The 15,145-nt window shown below is 41.1% G+C and overlaps 1 protein-coding gene across 5 annotated transcripts in view; it reads right to left on the reverse strand.

The window, feature by feature from the left end:
* Positions 1–15,145, reverse strand: part of oxr1a (oxidation resistance 1a) — a 588,813-nt gene that overhangs the window by 198,827 nt on the left and 374,841 nt on the right. For all 5 annotated transcript variants that reach the window (XM_080193724.1, XM_080193727.1, XM_080193723.1 and 2 more), the window contains 2 exons: positions 8,987–9,171; positions 899–1,695 (listed from right to left, as the gene is read on the reverse strand). In XM_080193724.1, the coding sequence (XP_080049850.1) occupies positions 899–1,695; positions 8,987–9,171 (982 nt within the window). The remainder of the gene's footprint in view (positions 1–898; positions 1,696–8,986; positions 9,172–15,145) is intronic.

Genomic DNA, 15,145 nt, shown 5'->3' on the forward strand with positions numbered 1-15,145 from the left:
TTTCCCACACCTTACCACATTAACTTAAACACTCCCCAACCACCTCAACAAGTACTGCCCCAAGAACATCAGTCCCAGTGCTGCCCAGGTGTAACCCATCCAGTTTGTACAGGTTCCATCTCCCCCAGAACTGGTCCCAGGCTTCAAGAATCTGAAACCCTCTCTCTCTCATCACCTTTTCAGCCACGTGTTTATCCTATGCGTCCTGCTGTTTCTACTCTAATTAGCATGTGGTATAGGTATTGATTCTAAGATCTTTGAGATCCTATTTTTCAGCTTGCTTCCTAGTTCCCTATGTTCTACTTTTAAGTCCTCATCCCTTCTTTTTAACCTATGTTGTTTGTACTAATGTGTACCACAACCACTGGCTGTTCAGCCTCCCCCTTTGGAATGTCTTGCAGCCACTCCAAATGCAACTTTTATATAGCAACTCTGTATTTTCTCTAAATTCCATAGTCTTCCTGTGACATAAAACAATTTCCTGCTCATGGAAAACGACGACTTAAAACTAACACTTGAAAACTGACTACTGTGGAGTTATGTAAACCGTCTCACATTTCTCTTCCTGCAAGTCACCAGAGGAATGAGTGAGAACTTGTAACTTTTAAAATCAGGAATGACATGGATCAGAAGTTAGGATAAAACTTGGAACTTTTCATTCTTTTCTTCAAAAGGCCAGAAATGTAAAAACATTGTACAAGAAGAGGCAAAGAGAATCTGGTATTTTTCATTCTAAAAATAAGACATACAAAAGCAAATGTATACATCAGGATTGCACTTCCAAGTTTCCCAAATGCTTAATGGGCACATTCTTAGTGTGAATCAAAAAAATATTGCAATACTCCTATATGTTCTATTATATCAACTAAAATACAGTAATTTTATTAGGTTAATATACCTTCTACAGGTTCTTCTGCAGCTTTCACAGTTTTCTGTTTAACATCTTTGTTGATGGATTGTTGTTGGTGCATTGTTTCCCTCTGTTCCTTAGTCTGTTGCATGGCATGGCTCTTCCAGAGTTTTCGGAGCTCCTCCACCTCATTCTCAGAATCCTGAACAAGCATTGATTTCCTGGACCGATCAGTGTTCTCTTTTTTACACGTTCCTGAGGTATCTGAAGGAAGTGCATTTTGAGTTGTTCTGCACTCTATATTGAATCCCTCAGCTTCAGCATCTTTGGGCTCAGGAGTCAAATTACAACTAAGCGTGGGATGTTGCTCATTCTCATCTTGATGTGCAACACTACCATGATCATCAGTGCTGTGTTCATTCAGAGATTTTTCCACAGTTTGGTTCCCATTCCGCTTCATTTCAATAAGCTTATCACCTAAATCATCACTATCGTGAGTCAATGGACTAGCTTGATCAGGCATTTTAGCCTCCAGTGACTCTACAGATGAAGGTTGGAGGCAGCCCTCCATAGCAGGCTGGTTTATAGTTTGCACAGATTCCAAAGAGGCTTCTGATGATTTATCTTGTCTAAGCTCGTCAGAGGAGACCAGCTCCTCTCGTATAGGGGAGAGTTCTGATTCAGTGAATACATCTTCAGACAAGGATTCTTCAGTGCTTTGGGGAGCTGTACTGGTGCTGTCATTCCCTGCATCTTGCAGTTTAGAATCAACCTCATCTCTGTTACTTTTCGCTCTTCGATTTAACTGGTTCACATCTTTAACTGATCCAGAACATTCTAGTTCTCTGGTGGAAAGGAACAAAAAGGATAAAGTCAAATTCAGGTGTGGCTTTAATCTTGCATTTTCTGTGTTTGTACTCTGAACAAAGTGTACGCATTTCACTATTATCTCAAATTATTTACAGCACAAATGCATAATTATTCTATAATTCTTTCTGAATGCTATTGCCTTTATTTAAGTTCCTATCCTGAAAGTTTCGAATTACTCATGTGTTGCACAATCTATGGTTCACAATTTTTGTATAAAAACTGACTTGATCAAATGGCCAGCAACAACAACAATGGCAATATTGGCTGTAAGAGCAATTGTGACAGTGAGAGTCGAGCGTGCTTGGAACTTTGGTCATTAATCACAGATGGAGGTTAGAAGGCTGCTGCAAGTCGTGATCTGTCATGTGAGCTGCGGCGGACACTTCCTGTGTTGACCAAATAAGGACAGTTGCTTAGGCTGTGCTAAACATGACAGAGCCGTTGTTGCCTTATATGGCGAGGCTATGTAATTTACATGCAACTTAGTAGAAACATTTGAGAGTTGTTTATGAATAACTCCACTGGCTATAATTGAAAATTGTTTCGGGTTCTGATGATATCATTGGCAGAGTACCAGAGAACTTTCTGGAAGAATATGAGAAGATTACGATAAAGGTATGATTTAAGCCTTTGTTTCCAATGATGAATTGAGACTCACCATTGCAAGTGTGCCTGTGATGAATATTTTCACAGAAGATAAAGAACCATAAGGGAAGACTTGCAGTGGGAATGGACTTGATCAGTTTGCTCAAATTGTGGTCATATTTGTTTTCAGTGAAAAGTTTAGTGTTAATGTTAGAGTCAAAGAGATAAAATGAAATAAAAATCTTGCAACAATTTATGAGTTTGATACCTAAAGTGAAAGTTTTGTTTAAGTGAATAAGTACATGGGAAGAGGTTTAAGTTGGATAACATGGAAAAACCAACGTTGAGTTATACAGAGTCTAAATCAGAAACTGGCCTTTTGGCCCACCTTATCTACATCAATCTATACTAAAGAGATAGATTCAGAACAGATCCAGCAGCTTAAAACTTGACACCATAAACTGCTGTAAGGTATCAGCAACAAAAGATTATGCTGTCACATTTATTTACTACAATTCAGCGTTCAATACTATTATTCCAACAAAACTCATTTCCACACTCTGTGACCCAGGGCTCTGCTCCTCCGTGTGACTGGATCCTCAACTTCCTAACCCATAGACTCCAATCAGTAAGGTTAGATAATGACACCTCCTCCATGATTATATGCAACACTGGTGTCCTGCAAGGCTGTGACCTCACCCCCTTACTATGCTCCTTATACGCTTATGACCGCGTGGCCAAATTCTGCTCCACACCATTTTCAAGTTTGGTGATGACACATCTGCAGTGGGTCAAATCTCAAACAACGAGACGGAGCACAGGAAAGAGATAGGAAATCTGGTGAAATAGTGCAATAGCAGTAATCTCTGCCTCAACGTCAGTAAAATGACGAAACTAATAATCGATTTCAGGAAACATAATGGAGTACATGCCCCTGTCAACAGTGATGAAGTGGAGATGGTCAAGGGCTTCCAGTTTCTGGGTGTTCAGATTACCAACAATTTGTCCTGGACCCCCCACAGCAATGACACATTTAAGAAAGCTCACCAAGCCTCTACTTTCATAGAATCTCATTCGGCCCATTTATCTGCATTGACTCTCTGGCAGAGTCTCTTCCTCACCCTATCCCCATAACCCTACACATTTCCCATGGCTGGTCCATTTAACCTCAGCATCTTGGGTTACTAAGGGGCATTTTTAGCATGGCCAATTCATCTAACCTGCACATCTTTGGACTGTGGGAGGAAACTGGAGCACCTGGAGCAAACTCTTGCAGACATGGGGAGAATGTGCAAACTCCACACAGCGAGTCACCCAACGTTGGGATTGAACCCAGGTCCCTGGAGCTGTGAGGCAGCAGTGCTAACTTCAGTGTCACCGTGCCACCCCAGAAGGCTTAGGAAATTCGGCATGACAGTGACAACTCTTGCCAGATTTTACAGATGCACCATAGCAAACATCCAATCCGGATGTATCACTGCTTGGTTTGGCTCTTGCTCTGACCACGTCTGCAAGAAACTGCAAAAGCTTGTAAGGTAGCACAGTCCATCACACACATCGGCCTCCCATCCACTGACTCTGTCTACACATCCCATAACCTTGGGAAAGCAGCCAGCATAATCGAGGACCCCACGCACCCCAGACATTCTCCCTTCCACCTTCTTCTGTCATGAAAAAGATACAGCTGACTGAAAACACGTACCAACGGACTCAAGAACATCATCTTCCCTGCTGCCATCAGATGTTTGAAAGATATTTTCATACATTAAACTGATCTTTCTCTTCACCCCACCTGTAACTGCATTACTATATTCCGCACTATTCCCTTCCTTCTCCCCTATGTACTTTATGAATGATATGTTTTGCCATTATACCATGCAAGAAACAACACTTTTCACTATATTCCAGTACATGTGACAATAATAAATCAAATCAAAAATTAGTACCCTCATTTTCTGGCACATTCCTCACTCTCACTGCTACCCTACAGTGCAGAAAGAGACCATTTGGCCCATCGAGTCTGCACCAACCACAATCCCTACCCCCATATCCCTACGTATTTACCCACTTTTCCCTCTACGCATCTCAGGACACTTATCTTATTGAATGGCATGGAGCAGGCTCGTGGAGCCAGATGGCCTACTCCTAGTTCGTATGTTCTACCAGTTTTGGTCGCCGTACTTATGCAAGGATATTTTGGCCTTGGAGGGAGTGCAGAGGAGGTTTACTAGGCTGATACCGGAGTTGAGGGGGTTGAACTATGAGGAGAGGCTGAATAAACTAGGCTTGTACTCGTTAGAGTTCAGAAGAATGAGGGGAGATCTCATTGAGACGTATAAGATGATGAATGGGATGGATAGGGTAGAGGTGGAGAGACTCTTCCCGCTCAGAAAGGACAGTAGGACTAGGGGGCACAGCCTCAAGATACAGGGGGGGCAGTTTAGAACGGAGTTGTGGAGGAACTTCTTCACTCAAAGGGTGGTGAATCTCTGGAATTCTCTGCCCGTTGAGGTGGTGGAGGCTGCCTCGCTAAATATTTTTAAGACGCGGGTTGATGGGTTTTTGATAAGCGAGGGGATTAAGGGTTATGGGGAGAGGGCGGGAATGTGGAAATGAGCCACGACAGATCAGCCATGATCTTACTGAATGGCGGGGCAGGCTCGAAGGGCTAGATGGCCTACTCCTGCTCCTATGTCTTATGTTCTCATTAATATCAAACCAGAGCAAGAATAACCAACCATGGTACAATGAGGAATTCAGGAGAGTATACGAGGAACAGCGCCAGGCAGACCTATCAATTGGTGAAACTGAAACAGTGCTTGCATCCTAAACATCAAAAGCAACAAGAACTAGACAGCAATATAACAATCGGAGGGTCAGATCAAAGCTCTGCTATCATGGCACAATCAAGCCAGGAATGGTGATGGGCAATTAAATAAGTAATCGCAGAAGTCTCCAAAAACATCCATATTCTCAATGATATGGCAAAACTGTGGCAGATGGATTTCAATCTAAGTAAGTGTGAGGTGATCCATTTTGCATCGAAAAAGGATAGATCAGAGTATGTTCTAGATGGTATGAAGTTAAATACAGTAGATGTCCAAAGAGACTTGGGGCTTCAAGTGCACAGATCTTTAAAAAGCCATAAATGAGTGCAGAAAATTATCAAGGCAGCTAATGGAATGCTGGCCTTTGTATCTAGAAGACTGGAGTATAAGAATGCAGAAGTTTGCTGCAGCTATACAAAACAGTGGTTTGTCATTTTTACAAATGAGCTGGATGAGGGAGTAGAAGGATGGGTTAGTAAATTTGCAGATGACACTAAAGTCGGTGGAGTTGTGGACAGTGTGGAAGGATGTTGCAGGTTACAGAGGGACATAGCACAATGGGCTGAGAGGTGGCAAATGGAGTTTAATGCAGAAAAGTGTGAGGTGATTCACTTTGGAAGAAGTAACAGGAATATAGAGTACTGGGCTAATGGTAAGACACTTGGTACTGTGGATGAGCAGAGAGATCTCGGTGTCCATGTGCATAGATCCCTGAAAGTCGGCACCCAGGTTGATAAGGTTGTTAAGAAGGCGTACAGTGTGTTAGCTTTTATTGGTAGAGGGATTGAATTTCAGAGCCATGAAGTCATGTTGCAACTGTACAAAACTCTGGTTTGGCTGCACTTGGAGTACTGCGTACTGTTCTGGTCGCCGCATTATAGGAAGGATGTGGAAGCATTGGAAAGGGTGCAGAGCAGATTTACTAGGATGATGCTTGGTATGGTGGGAAGGTCTTATGAGGAAAGGCTGAGGGACTTGAGGCTGTTTTCATTAGAGAGAAGGTTAAGAGGTGACTTAATAGAGGTATCTAAGATGTTCAGAGGATTAGATAGTCTCTCACTGTCCACCCTTTTTTCCTCAGATGGTGATGGCTAACAGGAGGGGACATAGCCTTAAATTGAGGGGTGATAGATATAGGACAGATGTCAGAGGTAGGTTCCTTACTCAGAGCATAGTAAGGGCATGGAATGCACTGACCGCAACAATAGTGGACTCGCCAATATTAAGGGCATTTAAATGGTCATTAGATAACATAGAGATGATATTGGAATAGTGTAAGTTAGATGGGCTTTAGGTTGGTTTTCACAGGTCGGCGCAACATAGAAGGCCGAAGGGCCTGTATTACGCTGTAATGTTCTATGTTCAACTCATTACAGAACAATCTTTGGACCTTAGGTAAATGTGTGAAGTTTGCATGTTCTTCCCATGTCTGCATTGATTTCCTCCAGTTGCTCCGGTTTCCACCCACAGTCCAAAGATGTGCAGGTTAGGTGGAGTAGCTATATTAAATGCAAGGGGTTATGAGGATACAATAGTAGCAAGAGGATTGCTGGGTAAGTAGTCCAACAGTAGCACTGACAGCTGTGCTCCAGAACTAGCCAAGCCTTTCCAGAACAGCTCCTACACTGATATCTACCTGATATCTACCCTGATGATATGGAAATTGCCCAAGCAAGTCCTATCCACAAAAAAAAGGATAAATCCAATTTGCCAATTATCATCTCAACAACACACTCCCAATAATCAGCGAAGTGATGCACATTGTAACTGACAGTGCTATCTAGCAGCACTTACACAACATTGATGCTGAGTTTGGATTCTGTCAGGGACACTCAGCTTCAGACCTCATTACATACAACCCTAGTACAAACGTAAACAGAACAGCTTATTTCAAGAAACGAAATGAGAACAAACTGCTTTTGACTTGAAGGTAGCTTTGGATAGCTATTACAGCAGGGTGCCGGGGGCGGTGGGGGTCATCTCTTTTGTTCATTCGTTCATGGGATGTGCGCATCATTGGCTGGGCTCGCATTTATTGCCCATCCCTGAGAGCACTTAAGGGTCAACCACATTGCTGTGGGTCTGGAGTCATATGCAGGCCAGATCGGATGAAGACAGCAGACTTCCTTCGCTGAAGGACTTTAGTGAAACAGGTGGGTTTTTCCAACAATCAGCAATGATTTCCTGGTCATCAGTAGATTCTTAATTTCTGATTTTTTATTGAATTCAAATTCCACCATCTGCCATGATGGGATTTGAACCCAGAGCACTACCCTGAGTCTCTGGACTAATTGATCAATACCATTACACTAGCGCCTCCTCGTTTACTGGGTAAGATGCTCTTTTGTAGAGTTGGTGCAGACTGAGTGGGCCAAATGGTCTCTTTCTGCACTAGAGATTCAATTCTATAGTTGGAGTTGTTGGATCATCTCAGCCCCAGGATATTGCTACAGAAGTCCTTGAAGGACAAAGTCTGAAAACATAAATTACTTTTATGATAAATAATGTGGGATAACAAGTGTTTTATTTAATTATTGAGATCCAACATGTGTTATTGTACAGTTTGAGAGCTTCACTACTTAATACAGAGAAACATAGAAAATAGAACCTTTGAGTCTGCTCTGCTATTTATTATGATCACGACTGATCATCTAATCTGTTCCTTCTTCCCCTCCCGCCACCGCCTTTCATTTGATACTTTTATCCCCAAGAGCTATATCTAACTCCTTCATTAAAACATACAATGTTTTGGCCTCACTTGCTTTCTGTGCTAGAGGCTTTGTTACTTTGTTAACATTTTGCTTGTATTTACCAACAAAATTTACAACAATTTGAAAGATAAATATATAAGTTACAGTGATGATATATCACATTACTAGCTCCAAAATGAAAGCTAATTCCACAATGGCAATCTTGGTATGTTGGGAAATGAAAAGGTCAAAAAAAATTCTAAATATGGTAAAGCATAAGAATTATAGAATTATACAGCATGACCCAACTCATCCTAAACTGATCTAGTCCCATTTGCCTGCATTTGGCTCACATCCTTTAAATTTTTCCTATACCTGTCCCTGACCAAATGACTTCTAAACAAATTTTTGGAGTTGAATGGCATTCTTTAATACAATTCATTATCATTTTGTAATGATATTTAAATCTCAGTATCATGGATCTGGGTAGCTGAATTCACAAATATCACATAAATAAGGGCAGCACAGTAGTTAGCAATGCTGCCTTAAAGCGCTAGGTCCCCAGGTTCAATTCCAGCCTTGGATCACTGTCTGTATGGAGTTTTCACATTCTCCCCGTGTCTGCGTGGGCTTCCTCTGGGTGCGCCGGTTTCCTCCCACCATCCAAAGATGTGTGTGTTAGGTAATTGGCCACGCTAAATTGACTCTAGTGTCAAGGGGATTAGTAGGATAAATGTGTGGAGTTACGGGAATAGGGTCTGGATGGGATTGTGGTCGGTATGGACTCGATGGGCTGAATGACCTCCTTCTGTACAATAAGCATTCGATGATTCATGTTGTAATTCAGTCCTCAGCTGATTGCCAACTCTGGACATCACTATAAAAGTTAATCTTCTAAAAATGAATAATTTCATAAATTTTGACCAAAAATGGGGCTTCCAAAAGAAGCAAATCTTCAGGTATTTAACTCAGTCAGTAACAGTTCAAATAATATGAGAAACCTCAAACAGCAATTTCATTTTTGCAGTAGGATAAGAAGCACTTTGCGAAAGGACAGGGAATTTAAATTTGTCACCAATTCCTGTGAATTCCAATATATATGGTTCATTACAAATAGAGGTCCATATTGTTGCTTGAAAAAGATTGTAAACATTAGCTCTTACGGAGGCAAAGATTCTTTGATTTTACTGTCCAGAATGTCACTGTACATGGCTGCTGAAAGGACCTCTTCCATGGGACACATGATGCCATATTCCTCACAGCCACGTTCTTTTATTAGAGGATCATGCTTGTGAGGATCAAACATGATGTTGTTGGGAGTCACTAGAAGTACACCACTGACTGCTCCCTGTAATAAAAAAGAAAGATATATTTAAACCTCTCATATCCTACAGTATTTTTGTGTTACAGCACATAAGAAAGACACTTTCAAGCATTGTTCCTGTATTTTTGTTAATAGTGAATCACTACAGATGCCTTTATAGGCATCGTTGAAATGAGATGTTACCTGAGCTTGTATCACTCAGGTTGTTAGGTTATTAGACTGAGAATTTAAAACATTTTCATGACAGGGTCATATCAAATAATGATATTTAATCTACTGGCTGGAAATCCAAGACTAGTATTTCAAACTTAAATAAGGGCAATTATGGGTGCATGAAAGCAGAACCAGTGAAAGTGAACTGACAGATTAGGTTAAGGGATAGATAGGGATATTTCAGAATACGCAGAATAGATATATTCTAATGAGAAACAAAAATTCCAAGGGGAGGACCCATAATCAGTGGTTAACCAAAAAGGTTAAAGACAACATCACATTTAAAGGAAAGGCAAAGATGGGTGGCAAAGCAGAAGATTGGACAGAAAAGATATCAAAGAATGGCTAAAAGATTAATAAGGGAAAAATTGCAGCACATATGAAAGGTAGCTAGAAATATAAAACCAGATAGTACGAGAAAGAGTTAACAAATTTAACGTTGATCCTTTAGAGTCCAGGAATGAATTGTAGAAAGTAAGGAGCTGGCAGATGAATTGAACAGGTATTTTGTATTAATCTTCAGGATAGAGTTTAAAAATAATATTCTAGAAATGGCTGTAAATGGAACGGAGGGAAGAACTCAGGAAAATATCATCACCAGGGAAGCAGTACTGAGTAATAAGTTGAAGCTGTGTGCTGACAAATCCCCGAGTTGTGATGGATTTTATCCTCGGATTGCTGGTGAGCTCTTTGATGAGTTGGTTTAATTTTCCAAAATTCTCTAGATTCATAGAAACATTGAAAAATAGAAAGCATGAGCAGGAGACCATTTGGTCCTCCAACTCTTACTGTGCCATTCATTATGATCATGCTGATCATCCAACTCGAGTAGCCTGACCCCACCATCCATCCATCCACCCCCCATGTTCTTTGATCTCCTTCGCCTCAAGTGCTATAACAAACTGTTCTTGGAAACATTCAATGTTTCGGTACTAACTACTTTCTGTGGTAGCAAATTCCGCAGGCTGACCGCTCTCTGGGTGAACAAATTTCTCCTCAGCTCTGTCCTGTATCCTCAGACTGTGACCCCTGGTTCTAACACACCCACCATTGGCAGCATCCTTCTTGCCTCTACTCTGTCTAGTCCTGTTAGAATTTTAAAGGTTTCTATGAAATCCGGCTACATTCTTCTTATCTCTAGTGTATAAGATCCTAATCGACTCAAATCTCTCTGCGTATGTCAGTTCTGCCATCCCAAAAATCAGTCTGGTAAACCATCTCTGCACTCCCTCTAGAGTGACAGCATTCTTCCTCTGCAAACAATAGTCCACGTGTAGTCTCACCAAGGCTGCTCCTGTACTCAAATGCTCTCGGTATGAAGGCCAAGATACCATTTGTTTTTTTTGTCGTCTGCTGTATGTGCACGTTTAACTTCAGCGACTGGTGTACAAGGACACCCAAGTCTCATTGTACATTCTCCTTTCCCAATTTATGGCCTTTCAAATATCTGATATCTAATCTGCCTTCCTGTTTTTGCTACCAAAGTGGATAGTCTCACATTCATCTAAATTATACTGTGTCTGCCAATCATTTGCCCACGCACAATTTGTCCAAATAACACTGAATGATCTTTGCATCCTCCTCACAACTCATCCTCCCACCCAGCTTTGTGTCTTCTGCAAATTTGGAGAGATTACATTTAATTCCCTCATCTAAATCTTGAACATATAGTGAATAGCTGGATCCCAGCAGTACCTCACTAATCATTGCCTTCCATTTGGAAAAAGACCAGTTTATTCCTACTTTTTGTCTCCTGTTTGCCAAACAGTTTTCTATCCATCTCAATACACTACCCTCAATCCCACGTGCTTTAATTTTACACGTTAATCTCTTACTTGGGATTTTGTCAAAAATCTTCTGAAAATCCAAATAAACCACATCCACTGACTCCTCCTCATCAACATCCTCAAAGAATTCCAGTAGACTTGTCAAGCACGATTTCCCTTTCATTAATCCATACTGACCCTGTCCAATTCTGCCATTGTTTTTCAAGTGTTTTGCTATAAAATCTTTGATAATGGATTTTAGATATTTCCCCACTACCAACTTCAGGTTTACTGGTCTATAATTTCCTGTTTTTGCTCTACCTCCCTTATGAAGTAGGAGGGAGAATTTCTGGGAAGGTCCCATTAGATTGGAAAATAGCAAATTCAAAAAGCAAGGGAGACGGAAAACAGGAAATTACAGGCTAGTCAGCTTAATATCTATCACAAGGAAAATGTTAGAAATGATTATGAAAGATGTTATTCAAGGTAATCAGGCACAGTCAATAAGGATTTGTGAAATGTTTAATCTATTTAAAGTTCTTTGAAGTAATATGTGCTGTGGATAAAGGGGAACTAGTGGATGTACTATACTTAGATTTCTAGAAAGTATTTGATAAGGTGCCACATCAAGGAAAATAAAAGCTCGTGGCATAGGGGATAACATTTTGGCATGGATAGAAGATTAGTTAGCTAACACGAAGTGGAAAGTAGACATCAAAGGGTCTTTTTATGCTTCACAAGATGCAATAAGTAATGCGCCGCAGGGATCAGTGCTGGGATCAGGGCGACCAGCTAGAGTAAATGCATGGGATGAGGGCCTGGGTGGGGTTGCGATCGGTGCAGACTTGATGGGCTGAATGGCCTCCTTCTGCACTGCAGGATTCTATGATTCTATTAACTATTAATGGAACTGCCTTAAACCCAATCACTTGAGGACTGGAACCCTGGCCAAAGGTAGGGGATTCCCACACTGAACTGAATAGATTACAAGAGAGAATACACTTGCAATGACTATGTTTGAATCAGAAAGGTCATGTGACAGAGCCACACCGTTTATTTAAGCTTCTCTTTTTTTCTGCAGTAGGAGGACAAGTAGCTGAGATGCTAACAAGAGAAGACAAAGGTAGGATTCATCTCTCTCCAACATACCTTGCAACCTTTCAAACCTGGAACCACCTAGGTCACCAGAAGGACAACCAAATCAGCCAGATACATCTTTAAATTGCACCCACGAGGTTAACAACAGGACTAGCAAATTCATCCTGAAGCTAGCCAAGTCATCACAGTATGGACTGTATACTCCTTCTATTTCTCTGGGGATCTAATTCCATTAATCTGTTTTTCCCCGCTCTATAATCTCTGAGCGCTTGCACGTGCAAATTGGAAGATTTTCTTGCATCTAAGTAAAATAAAATATCTTCCAACTTCAGAAACCTTCAGGTGTGTAGACCTGAAACATGATATTGGGTCTAATCAGCATACATTCAAACTCATTAAAGACACATTTAGGACTGATACCAAGATGTATTTTTTCAAAGGGTAACCAACCGTGGAGTAGGCCTCCAGACAATATTGTGGAGTGGTGTACTTTGGAATTACGTCAACAATAAACTTCAAAAGATACTTGAATATATACTTGAAAAGAAAAAATAAGTTGCAAGGCTTTTAGGAGAGAGTCGGTGAGTGAGACTAATCTAACAGATCTTTAAAGGCGCACTATAAACCAATTGACCTCCTATGCCGTATCACTGTGACCTTGGATGAGGTTAGAATCAAATTCAATTAGATAAGGCGAGACTACTTATAATGATAGTTACATTAACTGTTTTATATTTTTTGAATCCATGCACCATGAGTGTCCAATAACATTACTAATTAACATTATGGGAATAATATTACTTGAGTAATAAAAATCAGCTGAGGGAAATCTTCAGCTCTTATTACCTACTACAGGAAGTAATGAACTTCAGAGATCAGGGATGGAATTTGACCAGTCAAGTGGAGGTGGTATTGGCTTTGGCCATGCAAGGATAATTGCAAAAAAAGACACAGCTGATAACTTGGTGTCATTCTGCCTCCTGGATTTTTAAGGGGCAGGTTAATAGCACGGACAGAAACTACTGTCGGTGAAACACGGAGCCAATTAAAAACCAACGAAGAGCTGTTTTTCAGGCAATGATTCCTTGCCAAAGGCAACATGGCAAACTAATGAGGACGAGTGTATAACGAGAAAGTATCAACAGCTCAACATTCTGTCAATGCAACAGTATAAAGCAGAAACCAGCATTCAGTGGGCTAGTATAAGGCTAGTACTGATAGGAGCCAGTTCTTGAAGCAAATAACTTGTCTAGTTCACATTATGGAAATAGCACCCTTTCCTCTCTATTTTATTGAAAAGTCATATGATCATAGGATCATATAGCACAGAACAGGCCCTTCAGCCCATCAAATTCACATCAAAACATCAGAAACACCTGAACTCCCACCTAATTCCATTTACCAGCACTTGGCCCATAGCTCTGAATGTTATGATGTACCAAGTGCTCAAGCCTCTCAGGTAGTGCGTTCCAGACCGTCATCTGCTCTGTGTAAAAAAAGTTTTCCTCACATCCCTCCAAATCCTGCTACCCCTCACTTGGAACGTATGTCCCTTCATGACTGACCCTTGAGAAAGAAAACACCAGGAATGGGAAACGGCAGAAATGTGAGAGAAAATACTGGGAACATGAGTGAAAGTGCCAGAAATGGAAGAAAATATACTGGCAGTGGGAGTTAGAATCTAACAGTCTGTTACAGGAACAGACTGTTGACACAAGAACCGACCTCTTATTGTCATCAAGGACATACAACCAAGCACAGATCTTAGTGTAGACATTTTTGGACTTGGTAAAATAGGGATTAATGTCCACATGTGTAAAACAAACACCTGGGAAAAAACAGCAAGGTGTACAAGAGACAAGTGAGGTGAAAACTTCAGTGCCAAGGATTAGAATGTATTGGCACCATCTTTTTTAACCTTATTTCATGACAAATATGTTTCACCAGCAGGATCAGCATTTACTCCGCATCCCAAACTGCATTTGAGGTGGTATGGAGAGTTGTCTTCCTGAACTGCTGTATCCATCTGGAGTTGTGTTATACACACAAGTTTTAGGAAGGGATCTCCAGGATTTTGACCTAGCAACATTGAAATAATGGTCATATAATTCCAGCTCAGGGTAGTGAGTAGCTTGCAGAGGAACATGCAGGTGGTGACGTTCCCAAGCATGTGCCGTCCTTGGCTGGTAGAGGTTGCAGGCTTGGAACGTGCTGTCGAAGGAGCCGTAGTGAGTTGTTGGAAAAGCATTTTGTGTATGGTTTACATGATATAGTGTTCGAGAAGTCAGTGTTTAAGGTGTTGGATGGGGGATTATTCCAGTGGACTGCTTTGACCTGGATGGCATCAAGTATCTTGTTTTTGGATTCATGCTCATCAAGGCAAATAAATGGCAACTCCTTAGAACATAGAACATAATAGCGCAGTACAGGCCCTTTGCGCTGTTATGTACTTTGCGATGTTGCGCTGACCTGTGAAACAAATCTAAAGCCCAACTAACCTCCACTATTCCAATATCATCCATATGCTTATCCAATGACCATTTAAATGCCCTTAATGTTGAGAGTCCACGATTATTGCAGGAAGGGCATTCCATGCCATTACTACTCTGAGTGAAGAACCTACCTCTGACATCTGTCCTAAATCTATCACCCCTCAATTTAAAGCTATGTCCCCTCATACTAGCCATCACCATCCAAGGAAAAAGATTCACACTATGTACCGTATCTAATCATCTGATCATCTTGTATGCCTCTATTAAGTCGCCTCTTAACTACCTTCTCGCTAACAAAAACAGCCTCAAGTCACTCAGCCTTTCCTCATAAGACCTTTCCACCATAACATGCAACATTCTGGTAAATCTCCTCTGCACCCTTTCCAATGCTTCCATATCCTTCCTATAATGCGGCAACCAGAACTGTAC

The sequence above is a fragment of the Carcharhinus amblyrhynchos genome, chromosome 8 (genome assembly GCF_965287045.1).
Source record: "Carcharhinus amblyrhynchos chromosome 8, sCarAmb.v2.hapA, whole genome shotgun sequence".
In the NCBI taxonomy this organism is placed as follows: Eukaryota; Metazoa; Chordata; class Chondrichthyes; order Carcharhiniformes; family Carcharhinidae; genus Carcharhinus; species Carcharhinus amblyrhynchos.